General features: G+C 51.0%; 1 protein-coding gene across 1 annotated transcript; it reads right to left on the bottom strand.

The window, feature by feature from the left end:
- Window positions 1-1,458: 1,458 nt before the first annotated feature.
- Window positions 1,459-15,462, bottom strand: Oxtr (oxytocin receptor). Its single transcript, XM_057776759.1, has 4 exons — window positions 15,341-15,462; window positions 14,638-14,798; window positions 13,495-14,542; window positions 1,459-2,100 (listed from the first exon to the last, which is right to left on the bottom strand). The coding sequence occupies exons 3-4, from the start codon at window positions 14,411-14,413 to the stop codon at window positions 1,853-1,855; spliced, it is 1,167 nt and encodes a 388-aa protein (XP_057632742.1). The 5' UTR covers window positions 14,414-14,542; window positions 14,638-14,798; window positions 15,341-15,462; the 3' UTR covers window positions 1,459-1,852.
- Between the last annotated feature and the right edge of the window lie 3,132 nt (window positions 15,463-18,594).

The following is an 18,594-nucleotide window of genomic DNA, read 5'->3' as shown; positions in this document are numbered from 1 at the left end:
TGTTAGAGCCAGATGGGGGTGATCGCCACTCTCACTGGCCAGAAGAAAGCAGCCTCTCCCGCAGACACTTGGAGGTTGTGAGACACAGGAGAACCAGCACTCGAGGAAGAGAGACCAAGAAATGCATCATCATTTTGACTTTTCCAGAACTCGGCTCTTGGACCTCTTATTTTTCACATTTTTAAATGTATTTAGTTCGGTGGTTTTGTGTGTCTGTCTGTCTGTCTGTCTGTCTGCTTGCCTGTGAGTGTGTGTTTGTTGTATATCCACAAGTAGAGACCAAAGGTCAACTTCAGATGTCTTCCTCCACTCTCTACCTTAATTTTTTTATTTTGAGAACCCGAACATGATCAATCTCCTAGGCCGGCTGGCCAGCAAGTCTCTGGGATGCGCCTGTCTTCACCCTCCAGGGCCGAGGTTACAAACACACTGAGCCTGGCTCCTGCTTGGATGAGGGGCATCTCAGACTTGCTCAGCAGGTACTTCTCTAAGTGAGTCATCTCCTCAGCCCCTGGTTCAGTGACTTTTAATATGTTCTCAAAATCGTGCACCCACCACACAATCCAATGCATTTCAACTACCCCAATTCCCATTTCCTCGGGAACTTTAGGATCAGGTTATCAATTTCTGCTGAAGCCAGCTGAGATTTTGATGAGGATTACATCAAATCTGTCCAACAATATTACATCTCTGATCCATAAGCACAAGGTGTCCCTGTTTATTTAGTCTCCTTTCATTTCCTTCCATGGTGTTTGCAGCTTTCAGGGCAGAAGTCATACATTTCCTCGGCTAACGCTGGCCCTCCCTTCTTCATTCTGGCACATTTATGGGTAGGATCTCTTAAGTTCACCAGAAGTGTAAGGAAATACGAATGGCTTTTGTACACTGATCTGGGACTCTGCAACCTTGCTATTCAACTGTCAGCTCCAGAGTGGGGGGGGGGGGCTACTTGCACATGTGTGCACGCACACATGCATGAATGTTCCTCAGGATCTCACATGCGTGGGTCAGTGTCGTGTACAAACAGTTCTCCCCAGTCCTGTCTGTCCTGGATGACTCTCTCCTTTTTCCTTCCCAAATGTTCACCAAGCATCAGCTTCTTCATCACTTCAGTCCGTGTTCTCGTTGCCTTCCTGAGCCGGGTGGCCTCACGATTCAGTCTCCTGTCCCCATTGTTTTCCTGGGACACTCTGGCCCCCGAGGATGCTAAGATCTGTCCACACAACTCGGGTCACAAGGAAATCAGCACCACTCTGTATCTGAAGCTTCATTTCCCATGCCTTGTCCCAGCCCACTGGGTTTTCTCACATAACTGGTCACCAATCCATGGCTCACTGCCTTTTACAAGATCCCAACAGCCGGGCAGTGGTGGCGCACGCCTTTAGTCCCAGCACTTGTGAGGCAGAGGCAGGTGAATTTCTGTGAGTTCGAGACCAGCCTGGTCTACAAGAGCTAATTCCAGGACAGGCTCCAAAGCCACAGAGAAACCCTATCTCGAAAAACAAAAACAAAAACAAAACAAAAAAAAAAATCCCAAGATAAACAAGTAAGAAAGATAATGGAATGAAAGCCAGGTTCAGGAGAGCCCACCCACCACCCGAGAGCACTCTGGTTGGGGTAGTAGAAGCACATGTGGGAACCCAGAAGACCCTCTGATGGTTGAGTGACTGACATCTCCCATAGAGACATTTCCCCACCCCAAGTCAGAATATGCCCCCACTCTCTAGCCACCCCAAGGAGTAGAGGGATACACACCAATAGGCACCTTATACAAATCCACGCACGGTCACCAGGGGGCAGACTGGAGTCCGCATAACCCCCCGCCGCAGGCGCGGTGGGCCAGGCAGGTGGCTCACGCTGAAGATGGCTGAGAGCAGCTCCTCTGGCTGGAGCTGCGGCGACTCAGGACAAAGGTGGACGAGTTGCTTTTCTTGCTGACACTCGTCTCTCCGGGCCTGGTGCCCTTCAGGTAGAGGGCAGAGCAGCAGAGAAAGCGCTGCACAAGTTCGTGAAAGAGGTGGCCCGTGAACAGCATGTAGATCCAGGGGTTGCAGCAGCTGTTGAGGCTGGCCAAGAGCATGGCAATGATGAAGGCAGAAGCTGCAGGGCGGGGTCGGGAGGAAAGGAGAACAAGGGGTCACGCTAGGATCATCTCAGACCTTCCTGATTCAGCCACGGTTGTCCCTGCAATAGCACTCTCGGGTACCACAGGCTGGATCACAAGACCAAGTACCAAACAGGTACAGTATGTCCTTCCACAGCCTTGTTCAGGGCCCATTTCCCAATTTAACTGGAGCTCAGTACGGCCCTAAAGTTCCCTCGCCCTTTCTCTGAACTCCAGCTCCCCAGGCACTGAAGGCCCCCTTCCTTCAGCGGGAGCTCTATGCCTCAGAGCCGGTTGCTCCTTCGTCCTTCACCCAACAAATGCTCGAGTGCCTGTGACTCTGAGACCAAAGAACACAGGCAGGGGTGGGCAAGCGACGTAAAAGGGATAGCTCAGCGGGTACCTATCACTGTATCTTATCCCCATCTCTCCCCGAGGCTTCAGTTCCTCCATCTTTACATGGGCCAATGACAACTTCCAACCTGCCTGGAAGCCAGCAAGATTCAAAAAGTACCAAGTTCACAAGAGTGTGCCCAGTAAGACGTGGTGGCTGTCAACACATGCCAGGCACCCGCTGGACTCTGTCGACAGCAGGATGAAGGGACAAACTAACTCCTAGGTACTTTCGAGCAGAGAGAATAAAAGCAAAATCTAGGTTTCTTTCACTGCCCTTAAGTCTGAATAATGAAGAGTGTGACAAAAGATGACTCGGTGACTTCTTTGGACACCCAGAAAGACAAAACTGTCTGCCTGGCTGTCACTTGTGAGGGAAGATCCCAGGGAGGGCTGGGCAAACCCCCTGGTTTTCTACCTTTTGGAAACACTCCCAAAACTCACCCCAGAAGTCAAGAGCTCAACATGGAAAAGAGATCCCCCCCTGGGAGGCAGGACCTGGGTGTGAAGAACAGAGGCTTGCCAGTGTCGTCCCAGCAGCCATGGAAGAGTAGTGGCTGGGAAGCCTGGGTGGTTCTTAGAAGGGCAACCCCAGGGCATGGCAGCTCCTGAAAATGTGGATGAAATACAAGTCCTCAGGCCCTTGGGAGACACTCAGCTATGGCAGAACTGGCCCTCAGGGGTTCTGAATAGCAGTCAAATGTAAGAGCAACTGACCCAGTCCATTAGTGTGCCAACTGGCACAGAAGCAAACTACAATAAACAAATAAACAATAAATAAATAAGAATAAATAAATTTAAAAATAAATGAATCTTGCCAAAGAAATGTTTTCAGAAATTCAAATCGGAACATCTAATCCCTAAAATGCAAACAGTAACAAAGAGAATAACAGAGGGAGAAAAGCCAATATGATCAGACTGCTTATCTTTATGAAAGAGGATTTTCTATTTGCTTCTGTTTGGGTAAAGAGAATGACAAGAAACAGTGGTGAGATGCCTTAAGGTTAAAATCACCCACAAGCCTAAAAATAGACTATGGCCAAATCATAAAAGAGGCAAAAATCAATAAACACAATAAAAACAAACCATCAGCCCCAGAGAAGATGGAGGTGAGATGAGAGAGGGAATCTCATAGCCAGACCCCAAGGCACCAGTCTGAACCCTGCTGGGTATGATCAGAGTATAGCTGAGCAGACCTGATGAGGAAACCCGGCCTTTCAAGGGCTCTCAAGTTAGAAAGTATTTGTGTGTTGACACGATTCCCCAGCTGGAAAGTGCCATACCTGATTCCCTGTGGGCTGCATATGTACAGTGTACAAGTAGTGTGTATGAATTTCATGGTTAGACTCAGGTCCTACCCCCAGGACAGACCATTGCATAGGTGGACATGTACCAAAATCCAGAGAAAGACTTCTGGTTCTAGGTGTTTTGGATATGGATCCTCTCCCCGCATAATCTTGGTGGGTCACCTGAAGCGACTGACATCGTGGTTTTGCATTTAGAATGATGGAAGCATGGACACATTGTCAGCCCAGGGCGTGGTGCTTTTCCAGAGGGGCAAGACCACGCAGGTGGGCCGTGTCAGCACCTCTGCCCAAGACTCCCCAGGAAGGTACAGTTCCCAGAGCAGTCTGCAAGCTGGTTTACAGATGAAGGGAATGGGTGTTAGAGAAGGTAGGTGACCCCCTCGAGGGCACACACACCATACCTTCCCACCCAAAAGGAGCAGTACTGGTTGGTTCCTTTTGAAAACAGGTTCTCATTCTTGGGGTCTGAACAGGCTCCTGTTAGCAGATCCAGCCCCAGAGTCAAGGCTGGCTGAGCAAATGCCCCCAGGCAGTGTGGACCACAGAGAATACCTCTGTTCTAGGACAAATACAGAGTCCTTAGAGGTGAGTGCCTGGGAAACAACTTCAGTACCTCTAGTGGGATCGTTGTCCTTCTCACCAATGACAGATGTGTCCACAAGCGGGGACCCACAGTCAGCAAACTATGGATCATTGGTTAAAGTCTGCTTGCACTGTTATCAATAAAGTTTTATTAGAATGTATCCATGGCCATCTATTCACCAGCTTTCCATGGCTGCTTTCAGGGGCAGAGCTGAAGAATCGTAAACAAGACCTTGAATCCCAAAGCCTGAAGTATTTGTCATCTGATCCCATATGAAAAAAAGATTCGGGCCGTCCTTGGAGAGCCAATAGGAGGGGTAGGTGTTAAAAGGTAGATACTCAGGTGCTGGAGGAGGATGCAGACCCCAGAGCAAGTGCACTTAGGGCGTGTGGGCCACAGAAAGAAGCCCCTCCCCACACTACAGTTAACAGAATCAAATTGTGCCTTTGTTTCTGAGTCCTACAAATCTGGGCAAGGACCTCGCTCCCTCTGGAGCTGTGTGTTCTTGGGGAAGTTACTCAACATCTTTGTACCTCAGTTTCCTCATGAGATAGGAAGCCAAAGCTCTCCTCTCAAGAATGTAGTGAGACTGGCTTGTCTGACAGAGAAGTGTGGTTCAGAATTCAAGTTCCTTAACAGCAGGCGCAGCCTCCACATCGTCGCCATCCCTCCTGCAATGATGGGGTGCACTTCATACACACGTTACTTTTGCAATCCCCAACAGAGTTAGCCTTCTGAGTGGGAAACAGGCATGCTTGTGTTCCCTGGGCTTGTGTGTCTAAAAATGTGAAGCACCCTGGGTGGGGCCAAGATGCAGGACCCCATGACCGAACTTCTCAATGCTTCCCAGCCATCTGGCTGTGTCTGTCACTCACTGGTTCCAGAGTGTGGCTCTTGGGCCAAGAAGGCCAGCAGGCACATAGACACTTGTGCTGGCTTAAAAGGCCCGCAGGATGAAACTACACGACTCTACAAGCTTGTCAACTTCTGGTAGGTGTAAGCACTTTGAGATGGTGGGGTCTCAACTTTACCACTGATCAAATAACTCACAGTGGACACAAGCACCCTGGGCTCTCAGTGCCTTTTTCAGTGCCCTGGGCATGTGTGCAACTGTCCTCTCTGCCTTCCGCTTTCCTACCAGCCTTGCAGCCTGGAGGACCAGGCTCACATCACCCCTTGGCTCTCTCCCACACTGAGATCCTGCCTCATGTTTATCTTCTTTCCCAACACACAGACTAGTTGTGTAAAGCTTGCGGGGACATCTGGCCTACAGCCAGCAGATTATATGCAGTCCAGAAAAGCTATGAATGCAGACCAATGCAGTCGTAAACATACTTAAAGCACCCCACTAGTATTTTTGAAGCTTGACTGTGCACTACCCAAGTATGAACTCTGCCAATGACAACACCGTGTTTCAGTGTCAAATAAATGTATGTTTTCAAAACCTGCGGGCTGGGGACTGGAGAGATGGCTCAGCGGTTAAGAGCATTGCCTGCTCTTCCAAAGGTCCTGAGTTCAGTTCCCAGCATCCACATGGTGGCTCACAACCATCTGTAATGAGATCTGGTGCCTTCTTCTGGCCTGCAGGCAGACACAATACTGTATACACAATAAATAAATAAATAAATCTTAAAAAAAAAAACCTACAGGCTGTGAATTGGACGTCACTGAAATCTAAACATGTAACCCAAGACAATTTTTTCTCTGTCCAGTGTTTCCCAAAGAAGCCAAAAGGTTGACACATCTTCACTTTAGGGAGACTGACTGACCTATCTCTGCCTTTAGGCAAGTGCAGTAGGCTATAAGATACTGTGGTCCCACCCCACAAGAAGAGGATGCTGCAGTCCCACCCACTCAGGAAGAGGATGCTGTGGTCCCACCTCTTCAAAAAGGGAAGGCTGAAGTCTCAGCTATTCAGGACTCAGCTCACTCTTCAGCTGCCAGAGTGCAGACTGCTTAGGGCTCACATTGAGGGGTGGGGCTCCTGCCGCCCCCCGAAAAAGGAGTTGCCACATTTCGTGAATGCTTTAGTGAAGATGCTCTAACGTCAGGAACCCAGCCTTCGTCTATCTTTGTTGCAGAGATATCCCAGATTGCAAGCTCCTTGTAAGCCTGGTCTCCTGTCACATTTCCCAGAAGACAGAGCTATCGTGAAGTGAGAACAGAGATAAGAGAGGTCCAGAGGTCAGGATGGAGGTATACACAGAAGTCACCTGGGAAGAGACACGCACAGTTCACAGAAGGAGACCTGAGCCTGGAGAAGCTACCTAGAGGAGAGTGGTGTCTGGAATACAGGACCCTCCCAAAACCCCAGGTCTAACCCCTCCCTCCCCCAGTCCTCTCCAAGCCCTGTCAGCCCTCTGAGGTTGCACAGGAAAGAGAGAGAATGGAGAGGGTCTTAAGCTAGCGTGAAAAGACTTTTTGTTGCTGCAGCTGATGGATAAAGAATAAAAGATGGGGTCAGCTGTTGTCATGTACTTAAGTCCATGGTCAGGGTTCTGATCAGAGGTCAGTTAAAGAGGCTGCCCTTAGTTCCTTTCCTCTAACACGTCTCAAAAATTAAAAGAAAAGAAAGAAAAACAGAGCCCTCAGATTGGATGTACTCATGAGAGAGACTCAAGAGAATCCATTTGGAGAAACTTACATTGCCAGCAACGTCTTTAGCCCAGCTGGGTAGGTTTCTGCAAACAGGATGAGCTGGGAAAGCTAGCTATAAGATCCTGCCTTCCTCTCTCCTGAAATAAAAATCACACTCTCCCCTTGCGCAGCGGCCCTGGCAGGTGCCCAGGCAATCAACCTGGTATGGCTGGTCCCTGCCAGAAAGGGACAATGAGAGGAAGTACTGGGCCATCCACTTACCCAGGAGCCACCCTGGGGAGAAAGTGGCCAAACATCTCTTTATCCTCTGAATCCAGTTCATTTATCCTTACCAGAGCCAAGCTGGCACTGGGAACCCATGTAAGCTCATCCGGTTCCTGGGCACAGGGATTCACAGACTGGGTGAAATGACCAGCTCTGAACTAAAGGAGAGAGGCAGCATTTGGGGAGGGGCTGGATGGGCTAGGATCTGGGGACACCTGCAAGTGTGGGCTCCCAACGAGGTAGAGGCATGGGCCAAAGCAACCACACATCCCTAGCCAGAGTCTGGTCCTGGGCACCGTGCGCCCGACTGGAGAATTGCCTGCGCGTTTGCCTCAGGGTTGTGATTCATGGAGGGCAGGAGGCAGAAGGCTGTGGAGGCACAACAGCAGGTGTTCCACCTCCACCAGGCCAGTTTTACTCACACCCCTATAACCTCCCCTTTTGGACTTCCGGGCACTCACTATGCCCTGCGCTGAGGGCCCAAATTAGCCTGGGACAGCTGGCAGGCAGCTGGCCACAGCCCCTACAGGCTGTATTGTTCCTGAGACAACCCAGGCATTCCCATACAGTGCAAACGAAGGCTTATGGCTCCTCTCCTCTGACTCACATCCACCAGTCACTTCCTAAAATTCCCACCCAGGAAGCCAGACTCCTGGGCAAGGCCTCCCCCAGAATATGGAGAACCTGGGGGAAGCCCCTATTACTACACAGACTTGTGGGGTGTGGCAGGAGGCTGTAAAAGCCCTTTCAAAATGTTCCTTCTAAATATATACATAAATGGTTACATAAAGATGAAGTCCCGGGATATGCCACAGGACGCATCTTTGCAAAGACAGAGCTTTTACCATTATGATCCTTCTAGAACTCTCCATGCATTTCAGGGCTGTGAAGAGCATCTAGGTTACCAAGGTTAAAATGGCTTTTGTTCAGGCTCTGGTCACATCTGGCCAACATGTGAAACTGATGTGCTGGGCTGAAGAAGAAAAGCCAGCCTTCCTGCCTATTCTACATCACCCATTCTCAAGGAACAGTTCATCACGGAAGCATGTGGGAGGCACGTGGCGGGCTTAGGGCACAGACTATGTCTTACAGTTCTGCTACTCAAAGCGTAGCTGGCGGCCTGCTTCATGGGCACTGCCTAGCATCACCTGTCTATATACCAGAGATGCAGGCTCTGAGGCTCCGCCCCCGGTATGCCCAGTCACACCAGCCTTTTAACCAGAGCCTCGGGGAATCTTGTGCAGCTAAAATTCTTTCCCCAACTCATATGGAGAAAGAATGCAGAGAAATAATAAAGCAACTGTCTATGCTTTCAACTATGAAATGTGAACCTGCCTCTTCGTACAATAAGCTCCTATTCAGGCCTCAGAAACCTCAAACACTGCTTCCTCTCAGAAACCCTGCAGAGTTCTCCCCCAGGGCAACAGAATCAGCTACCGCCCGTACAGACATTCACGTTACATGGCAAATGAATACGTCTAGTGTGGAATCATCCCACCGTGTTCTCAGTATTTTTTATACTTCTTGGCTGGAGACTCTGTCCCGTCTGTGTCTGTGTCCCTGGTTGCAAGCAGAGACTGGAAAATAGGAAGAGGTCGATAAGAGACTGACCTGAATTGAAGCATGAAATTAGCAGACAGGAAGTCTTGATAAACCGGCCGCCTCCTCTAGCACATCGGAAAGGCAAAAAGACAGTCTCCCTGTTAGATGACAGGACATGGCCTGCTCGCAGGGTGACCCAGATGCAGTTCCCTCTGAGAAAATTAAGTTCACATTCGGATAGTGAGGTGAGTGGAGAGAGAGAACACGCCAGAGGGATTGTTCAGGTGTGAGGTGTGGCCAAGAGGACAGAAGCCTGTCCCAGAAGCGCCACCTCCTGGCTATGCGTGGCTTGAAAGGAAAGTCGCTGATCCTAGTGGCTAGGACCCAGGAGCAGCCCAGGAAGAGGACACTGAAGACACCTGCTCTGCTCTCTTCCTCTGTCCCTCACCAAGTGTTCAGCTGCGATACTTCCAAGACCAGGGCTAGGTCCTCCCCGCTCCCACCAGCCTTCTCACTATGGGTAAGCAAGACACTCGCTCCTTCACCTTTACCCTGCTTCTCAGCTTCCCAGGCCAGCCAGCTGCCACCCACTGCCACAGCCCACCATGCTACCCCTGTTCTCAAAACTAGTCCCACCTCTCACCTGCTCCCTAAGGCCCCGGTACTTGTTAAAATTTGCTTCTTATTTTTCAGAAGTAGACACTATATTAGGCTGAAGAGATGGCTCAGCTGTTAGAGTGCTTGCCTTAGAAGCTGAGGACCTGAGTTAGATCTCTAGCACCCATGTTGAAAAGCCAGCACTGTGGTACATGCATGCAACCCTACTGCTGAGGAGATGGAGATAAAGACGGGGGATCTCACTGGCCAGGCAGCCTTGTTGAATCAGTGGGTTTCAGGGCAGTGAGAGACAATGTCTCAAAAAACAAAGAGAAGGCACCAGAGCCACTGCATAAGGTTGACTTCTGACTTCCAAACACACATGTTTACAAGCGTATGAGAACCTGAACACACATGTGCATAACCACTCTCACGTGAACATAGCATGTACACACACATACACATGCATACACACACGCAAGTGAACCAACACCCACACAAGCAAACACACAATGCATGCACATACACATGAACATACAAACACAGATATATGCCCAAATCAACACCTACAGAAGCAAACACACAAGGCATACACAGGCATGCACCACACCAACATGAACACACATACATACACAAAGACAAACAAAATCACACAACACCCATATGAACACACAACACTTACACATACAAACACATGAATACACGTGTACAGACATTCACCCACAAGCCCACACCCACATAAACACACAAATAAACACACACATATCAACATGAACACACACACAAACACACCTTCATTTATGCACCCATACCCACATGAACACATGTGCATACACACAAACATGTACCAACACACACACGCAGATACTCAAGTGTATACATTTGTACACATAATCACATACACACAAGATGATCTGTCCCAAACTACCAAGAGTGGTGAGGTGAAAAGTCACGCTTCTAGCCAAGAAGAAAAAGGGGTATACAGATAATGAGGGCTGGGGCTAAGGCCGCAGAGGCCGTGCAAGGCTTTAGGAGTCCAAGCAATGGGGTGGGGTGGGGGACCTGAAGTACTGAGAGCACCGTGTCATGCTCATGGTGGAACCAGTAAGGCAGTGTCTCCTCTGTCTCTGTGGGTCTTCCATGGGGCCCACAAGCCAGTATTTTGTCAAGGGCCCAGGAAATCCTTATGCTGAGGTTGTCCTCAGTGGGTGCAGTGGGGTGCAGGGGAGCAACTCAGTCTGTTCATGTCCAGTGGGAGATGACATGGGGTCAGATCCTGGCCCGACTATTGACTCAGCACAGATCTTGAAGAGTTGCCTCTCTGAGCATCAGTCTCTTCGTGTTCAGGCTGGACACACATACATGCTGAGTTTGGTGAGAATTAGAGAGTTCCGTACACACAGGGGACACACAGGTGAGCATTTGTCTAACAACTCACTTAACCCAAACTGATACCCAGAAAGGGAGTCTTGTTCCATCATGGCTGTCATCCCCGTTGCTTAGACAGAAATGGTCCTGATGCTGGGAGAAGCCCCAGTCCTACGGGTGGCAACAGGTCTCTGATAGGGACTCGCTCCTTCCTGTGCATAAGGACTTCTGCCAGCAGGGCCTAAAGAAGCCTAGGGGACAATCCCCTTAACAGCACCAGGAGGAGCCTTTGGGTACTCTTGGCTTCTAACTTGCCAGAACAGGGGGTGGGGTCAAAGCAAACAGGTTTCAGATCCAGCCCCAACCCAGGCTCTGCAGAGAGTATGCTGTGGTCCAGGCTGTAGGCTTAGCTCCCCAAATCTAAGGCCTCCCAAGCTGCAGGCTAAGCATCCAGAAACTCCACACTGCCTTTACCTCCTCACTGCCCCCAGCCCACTCAGACATCTGTCAAACTGGAAAGGCTGTGCCGCAAATCTTTTTTATATCATTAATCAAACCTTTGAGACCTGGAGGACTAAAGTCACTTGCAGCAGAACCCAGGGAAACAGCTCGACACAAACCCAAAGCACAGAAGTGTGCACAATCACCCTACTCCAGAAGCCAAGACAGCTGAGAACTGTCCACCAGATCACAATGTATAACCTGCAGATCAAGCTGGAAGGTGTTCCAGGGCCAAGAAGGGAAAAAGCTGTCTGGTGTCCCTGTGCCCACCTTCCCCACGGCTTTTCCTAGGGCTAGGTTACTGAAAAGTCAGGCCCTCCAAGGTCACCACAGGCACTGACATGGCCTCATCCTCAGAGGTAGACACGGTGGGTCAAGGGACAAAAGGACCCCTGACCCAGCATCTCAGAGCCAGTTAAGACAGAGCCGGATGTCAACTCTCAATTTCAACTTGACAAGATTTAGTCACTTAGGAGATACACCTGTGGACATGTCTGTGAGGGTAACGTTTCCAGGTTTACATGGGGAGGGCCAACCCACCCTGAACATGGGAGGTACCATCCATAGGGTGGAACCTGGACCAGATGAGGAGACTCCAAGCTGGGCAGCAGCATTCCTCTCCATCTGCCTTCCGCAGAGGATGCAATGTGACCAGCCTCCTCATATTGTGAGCCAAAATCAACCCTTATTGTCTCAACTGCTTTTGTTCCAGAGACAAGAAAAATTACCAATAAAACAGGTATCCCCCAGGCTTGCCCTTAGGGGTGCCATGTAGCATCTGCAGCCATTGGCATTGGAGTTCCCTCTGTACCACACAGGCTAAAAATCCTCCAGTTCTGCTGAGGAAGCAGCTAGGCCGGGGCCTGATTTGGGAACTACCACTTCAGTCTCACACATCCCTCAGCTCCCTGGCTGTGGTACTTCCTTAGAACCCTGGTTCAGGAAACTCCTCCCGAGCTCCTGCCCTGCCCCCCAACTTTCTGTATGACCCAGTAGACATGCCTTCCCTTTTCTGAGCTTTTGGAATATGTGAACAGAGGCCACACAATGGACAGAGTCCACATAGCATCTTCACCCCGTCTACCACAGGCCCTCAGTAAATGCTGAGTGACAAGTGTCCTGGCCACTACTGAGCAAAGCAGAGGGCCCTGTGAACACAGGGGTCTGTGCTTTCCAGGTCACCTGCCCTGAGAGCCTAGCTTCCCGAGCAGAGGGATTTGGTGTTGGGAGCAGCGGTGTTTATATCCATAATATCATTTTGCACTATCCAGGGTTAGCGCAGCTAAGTCCTTTCTGCCAGGTCTGTGAAGACCAGACCCGCACAGAAGTGGGCTGTGCTAATCTTCAAAAGAGAGTAAGGCAGGGCCACACATGATGACGGCTTCTGCTCTTTCCAAATAAGTCACGGGGGCTTGTGAGATGTTGGGGGGGGGGAGCTGTCTGGGTGTTGCACCTGGTGCCCAGCACAAACCACAGGCCCACAGCCGGGACTGCTGTTTCCCAGATCCTCCTCCAGGTGGCTAACAAATTCAGAGCACTATCCTATAACCCCAGTGGTCTCTGGGGTGGAAGGCTCTTCCCTCCTGTGTGGCAACCACACTGCCTGCCTGTCAAGGCTGAGCATTGTCCTCTTGGCTTCCTTCCTCTCTCCCAAAATCAAGTCAGTCCTGGGCACTTCCAACTCTGTTCCTGCCCAAGCCTCTGAGGTATTTGCCTCTCCATGGCCTCAGCCTGGTGATAAGCTCTAGAGCTTGTCTCGGGAGACTCATTCAGCTTTCATTGGATCGATCTTCAGCTTTCACAGGACCAACGGTCCCTTCCTGGGGTTGACCATATCCAAACTTAAAGTAGTTCCGTTTAAAGTGAACTCAAATTAGGAACCTCAGCCTGTGCTCAGGGTTGGAAACCCACCTCCATTCTGTCTCTCTGTGGGAAAGACAATCCCCTGCCTCAGTTTCCACCTCCATAATAAGGATTTTCACCCTGAAAGTTGTCCAAGGCCTGTGCTGGGGATTTTGCCTGCATTCTGGCAAGAGTTCGTACTTTCATGGGTATTTCCATGCTGCAGAACCTTTAAGTCCTGGAGAGACTCAGAGAAATTATCTCCTCAAAGTTTATGGACCAGGGGATGGTGGTGTCAAACCAGGTCATACCCCAGGAGGACCCCAGAACTTTGAAAATACAGAGAGCAAAACTAGGGCCTACCCCTGCCACCCTCCTCTCTCCACCCGCACTACCTTCCTTGGGTGCATTGACATCCCAGACGCTCCACATCTGCACGAAGAAGAAAGGCGTCCAGCACACGATGAAGGCCAGTACAATGATGAAGGTCATCTTCACTGTGCGGATCTTGGCCTTGGAGATGAGCTTGACGCTACTGACCCGAGCCAGCGCCGCGCGCCCAGCTCCACCGGCTGCAGATCCTTCAGTCCCCTCGGCCGCCGCCGCTGCCGTCTTGAGTCGCAGGTTCTGCCAGATCTTGAAGCTAATGAGGCCATAGCAGGCAGCCAACACTATGACGGGCACAATGTAGACGGCAAGCGTGATCCACGTGACGTAGGCCTTGGGTCCCCAAGGCTGGATGAAGACAGCCCAGCAGTCAAAAACACCGTCCGCCACTTCGCGCAGGGAGAAAATGTGCACCTGCGGCACGCTGGCCACCAGGCAGCCCAGCCATGTCGCTAGCACCGCCAGGCGGTCGGTTCGGCGTCGCAGAGAGCGCAGCGGCTGGCAGATGGCCAGGCAGCGGTCCAGCGACATAAGCAGCAGCAGGTAGGTGGAAGCGAACATGCCCACCACCTGCAAGTACTTGACCAGACGACAGAGCAGGTCGGGCCCGTAGAAGCGGAAAGTGATGTCCCACAGCAGCTGCGGGAGCACCTGGAACACAGCCACCACCAAGTCGGCGATGCTCAGGTGCTTCATGAAAAAGAAGAGGCGCGAGTGCTTGTGGCGTGTGGTGCGCAGCGCCAGCAGCACGCACGCGTTGCCGCTCAGCGCCAGGAACAGAATGAGGCACAGCACCGCCACTTCCACGCGTGCCAGGGCCTCGTTGCGCTGCGGTGGCCCGGCTGTGAGGTTCCCCTCCACCCCCGGCGGCACTCCACTCCCGAGGTCCAACTCGACGCTCCAGTTGGATGCGGGCGTGCCCTCCATGACCGTGACAGCGACCGCGAGGGAGCGCCCGGCCTTGCTGCTCTTTAAAGCGTGGCTCGTGGGGCGGGGCCCAATGCGCCGTCCAGGTATCTTCGGGAGCACCCGGGCACTGATCTGCCTCCTTCCGCCCTGAAACAAACCGAGAGGGCAATGAGAAGACCTTTGCTCTTCTCTTAGGACGCGTGTGGGGCGTGCCTGGCCCCTTCCTGGCAATCTGAAGTTACCTGGGTCTCAGGACGCAAGCCCAGCCACTGGGCTGCTCAGCCACCACCGCGGAAATCCCGGTTTGTCGGATCTCCTTTGAGTCTCTGCAAGATGCAGACCTCCTTTGAGCCTCCGAAGATGCGCTTGAGCGTGGGTCCCGGGAAAGGGTCAGGCGCTCTACCTGCGGAGATAGGAGACTCGCGATTAACAGCTTTCCGAGAGTAGGGACCCCTCTCCTAGCCCCAATACCCCCAGGAGGCCCCCAAACCTACACCTCTCCCCTCAGGACAGTAACACAGCCACCTCCTAATGGGCACCCATGGTAACCCCTATCTTGGTAAGCTTTACTCCATGTACATCTTCCTGGGGTTCCCCAAAAGCTCAGCTCAAGCACACCCTTCTTCATCTTCTTCACATCCAAGACACTTAGCCCCGGCTCCCGGAGGGAGGGACTCCTGCCTGCGAGCCTAGCACCCCAGGACGCAAGGCTGCTATGAGAGGAACTCCTGGGGTAGCCGCCTCTCACAGGAAACCCCTAACCCAGCAGCCTCAAAGCTCTGCTGCGTCGTCGTCCGAACTGTCACTTTTTAGTCCCTTGGAGTACCCTGAGCGCCTTGGGGAACCAGAAGTGTGAAAGGCACCCGAGCCTTCCCTCAGAAACTGATGGTCGCACTGGTACTAGCCCATCCTGTCCCCAAGGTGCGGTGCGCAGGACCCAGCCACCTGGAAAGAGCCTTCAGGTTAGCCCAAAGTTGCCTCGCCACTGGGGAAGTTGCACCGCAGCGGATGGCCTCAGAGATGCGCGGGCTCTACTCCCAGGATGGGAGAGCTGCCGGCGCCACGCTCGGTGCCACCACGAGCAGATCCCGGCGTCTTTGCAGTCCTCTAGTCTGTGGCTTTGCTGGTGGCTGGATGCGGACCAAAGGCAAGCAACGAGCAGTGGCCAGGCTGTGCGCGGACAGCGTCAGCACGCGGCGCTGTCTGAAGGTGGCCGGCTTTCCCACAGTCCAGAACTGCAGCACCACATATGTCCGCTAGGGGGCAGATCAACCCGGCCGCGGCGATCCCAGAGAGCCAGGTCAGCTTACCCACTGTTGGTCCCTCAGATTTATTTCATAGATGCTTGCGAATAACCTACCTAGCTTATTCCTGTCTAGGTTTAGCTCTTGATGCTCCCAGAGATGTACGAGCCTTGGAGAGTGACCTTTTTTTCTCAGAGTAAATTTCAATGAAGTCACATTTCTGTTCTCTCTCTCTCTCTCTCCTCTTCTCTTCTCTTTATTTATTTCTTCCTTTTACTTCACATTCTTTTAGGAGAGCTCATGTAAGCCCTTGCTCTGGAATGACTTTGCTCATATTTCCATTAAGGAGGAATTGAAATTGCCTGCTCTCCCCACCCCCCAACCCTGAGAGAAATCTTCATTTTTTAGGTAGTTAATGATGGAAATCTTACACACCCGCCCCATCGCCCCAAGTCTATCACCATTTAAGATTATTCTGCTTCTCAGTGGGCCAAAGGCTACCTCTGTCTCCTCGCCAGGCTTCAAAATTAAAAATCCTAGCTGGAGCCAGAGGAAGACGAAATGTGAAGGGCTGCTCCTCCACTCCCCTGTCCTTTTCTGTTTTGAAATCATTTTTTCAACTGATTTATGGTGACAAAGGACCAAGGCAGGAACAGAAAGGGCCAGGATTAAAAAATGAACGAGGCTCTTTAACATGAATTAAATGCGTATTTCCTCCTGACATTTCATTTCTCCCTCTTCTAATTATGTGGAGAGAATTAAATGAGCCAAGGGCAGTGTTTCCTGAAGCCACAATTACAGCACTGTGCCAAGATTCCCTGGGGGCAGAGTCTTCCAGGGCCTGCTCCAGGTTCTACATGACAGCGTGCCAAGGTGGCATGGGGATTCCCTGAGCTTTAGCAATGGGAGGAGGCAAAAGCTGTTCTCTTCTTGCTTTGAGACTGGATTTGGGACAGTATCAGCCCCAGCACCTGCCACACACAAATGACAGACTAAGGTTACAGAACACTCAAGTGATAAGTGACCTGACCTGAGACCCCAGTTTTCCCATATGTAAAATGAGGGGTCAATGTCATCACTTTGGTTTTCTATCTATGTATATGTGGTGTGGGTGTGGGTGTGCAAGTTCATGCTCACACACGGGAGGGGAGGCTCAGACCACAACCTCAGGTGTTAATGTTCAATTTGTTTGATGTTTGCTGCTACATATGCCAGCCCAGCTGCCCTGCAAGCTTCCAGAAACTAAGCTGTCTCTGCCGCCAGAGACACAGAACTGGGATGACAGGAACATTTTAACATGCCATGGGTTCTGGGGATTTGCACTCAGATCCTCACACTTGTGCAGTGGGTGTTTTACTCACTAAGCCATCTCCTCAGCCCCTATCCTTTCTAAAACACAATGGGAGGGTAGTGCTATCCCAGCAGGTCAAATAAGCCTGCTCTACCCCATGGCTAGATGAGGAAGGATTTGTTGGACAACCCCCTGACTGGGAGACCTGGGAAGGAAAGTGTTGGGCTTGCAGAGGTCAGCCTGCTCTCTCCCTGTAGGGGAGAGGCTTTCAGGGCAAGCCAGCCAGTCACTTTCCCAGCACTGGCTCTTCTTTCCCACAGGCCCCATCCTGTGTAGTCCTGTGTTGCACATGGTTCCATCACATTGTGAATTTACTAAGAACGACCTAAGCCAAGTTCTCCAACTTGGCCTTCATCTGAACAAAAGCATCAGTGAGAGGCTCGCAGCCTCCTTGTTTACTGTGCAGATATTGTGCAGAAACAAGGCAGAGAAGAGAGGCTCTGCTTGCCTGAAGATCCCTGAAGCACAGGCATGCAACCGCATCCTTGAACCCTAGCCAGACAGAAAAGCACTTATCTATTTTCAGTGTGGTGAGGATAAGTTCTAGCAGAAAGGGGACAAAGTTCTTGGAGTCCTAAAGAGCTCTCAGGAAGCAGTTGGACAAAAGAAATCATTCTCCTGGGACCAAAGAAGACAGGTGCCCTTCCCTGAAATGCCACTGGGGTGGCGGTGCACAATGGTAATCCTGTATGGATGGACTGAAGCCTGGTCCACCTCTAGCACCAGATACACACGATGCCAAAGGGTCTCAAAGGCCTCTTGAAGGATGGGTTTATTTATATAATAACTGTGTTATTATATATATAACTGTGTTCCCCTAGCCTGGGAGGAAAGGCTTTCTGTGCACAATTTGTAAATTTGGCCTTGAGTGCCACTGAAAGTGACAGAATGTGCGCTTCTTTCTCCGTTCTGCCTTACTCTCTTTGATTCACCGAGGATAAAGTCTGACAGAGTGAGAGCCAGGAGCTCCAGGGCCAAAGCTGGTTAGTGCACAGTGATTATATGAGAAAAGCCCAAAGTAATGGTGCAAGAGGAATGGGGGCTGGGGAACAGCCACAGAGAAGATGAACGGCAGAGAGTAGCCTTGAGACTCTGGTGGCCCCAGACAGATGCCACAGGCGTGTATGGATAGTATGGGGAGACTAGAAAGTGCATCAACCCAAGTCTGCCAAAGAAACAGAACCAGGGCTGGAGAGGTGGCTCAGTGGCTAAGAGCACTTATTCCTCTTGCAGGTTCAGCTCCCTGCATCCATGCTGGGTCAGTTACAGTATATAACTACAGGTCCAGGAGAGGCAACACCCTCTTTTGGCCTAGAAGGGCACCTGCATGCATGTGCCCATGCAAGCACAAGTGCATGTACACACACACACACACACACACAAAATTTCTTTAAAAGATGAAGTAAAATCAGCAGAGCTTTGTGGCCCACGCCTTTAATTCCAGCACTTGGGAGGCATAAGCAGGTAGCTCTTTGTGAGTCCAAGGTCAGCCTAGTCAACATAATGAGTTCCAAGACAGCCAGAGCAATATAGTGAAACCCTGTCAAAAAAAAAAAAAAAAAGACAAAATCAGTAAGTTCCATATGTGCAAAAAAATGTATTTA

This window comes from Chionomys nivalis, chromosome 1 (genome assembly GCF_950005125.1).
Source record: "Chionomys nivalis chromosome 1, mChiNiv1.1, whole genome shotgun sequence".
Taxonomy (NCBI): domain Eukaryota; kingdom Metazoa; phylum Chordata; class Mammalia; order Rodentia; family Cricetidae; genus Chionomys; species Chionomys nivalis.
This window is presented reverse-complemented; position numbering and strand designations above follow the sequence as displayed.

Excerpts from the sequence above, each read along its gene's own strand:
- Oxtr (XM_057776759.1), bottom strand. The coding sequence starts at position 14,413 with ATGGAGGGCACGCCCGCATCCAACTGGAGCGTCGAGTTGGACCTCGGG. Across the intron at positions 2,101-13,494 it reads TGTCAATGCACCCAAGGAAG|CTTCTGCCTTCATCATTGCC; the intron begins GTAGTGCGGGTG and ends CCCGCCCTGCAG.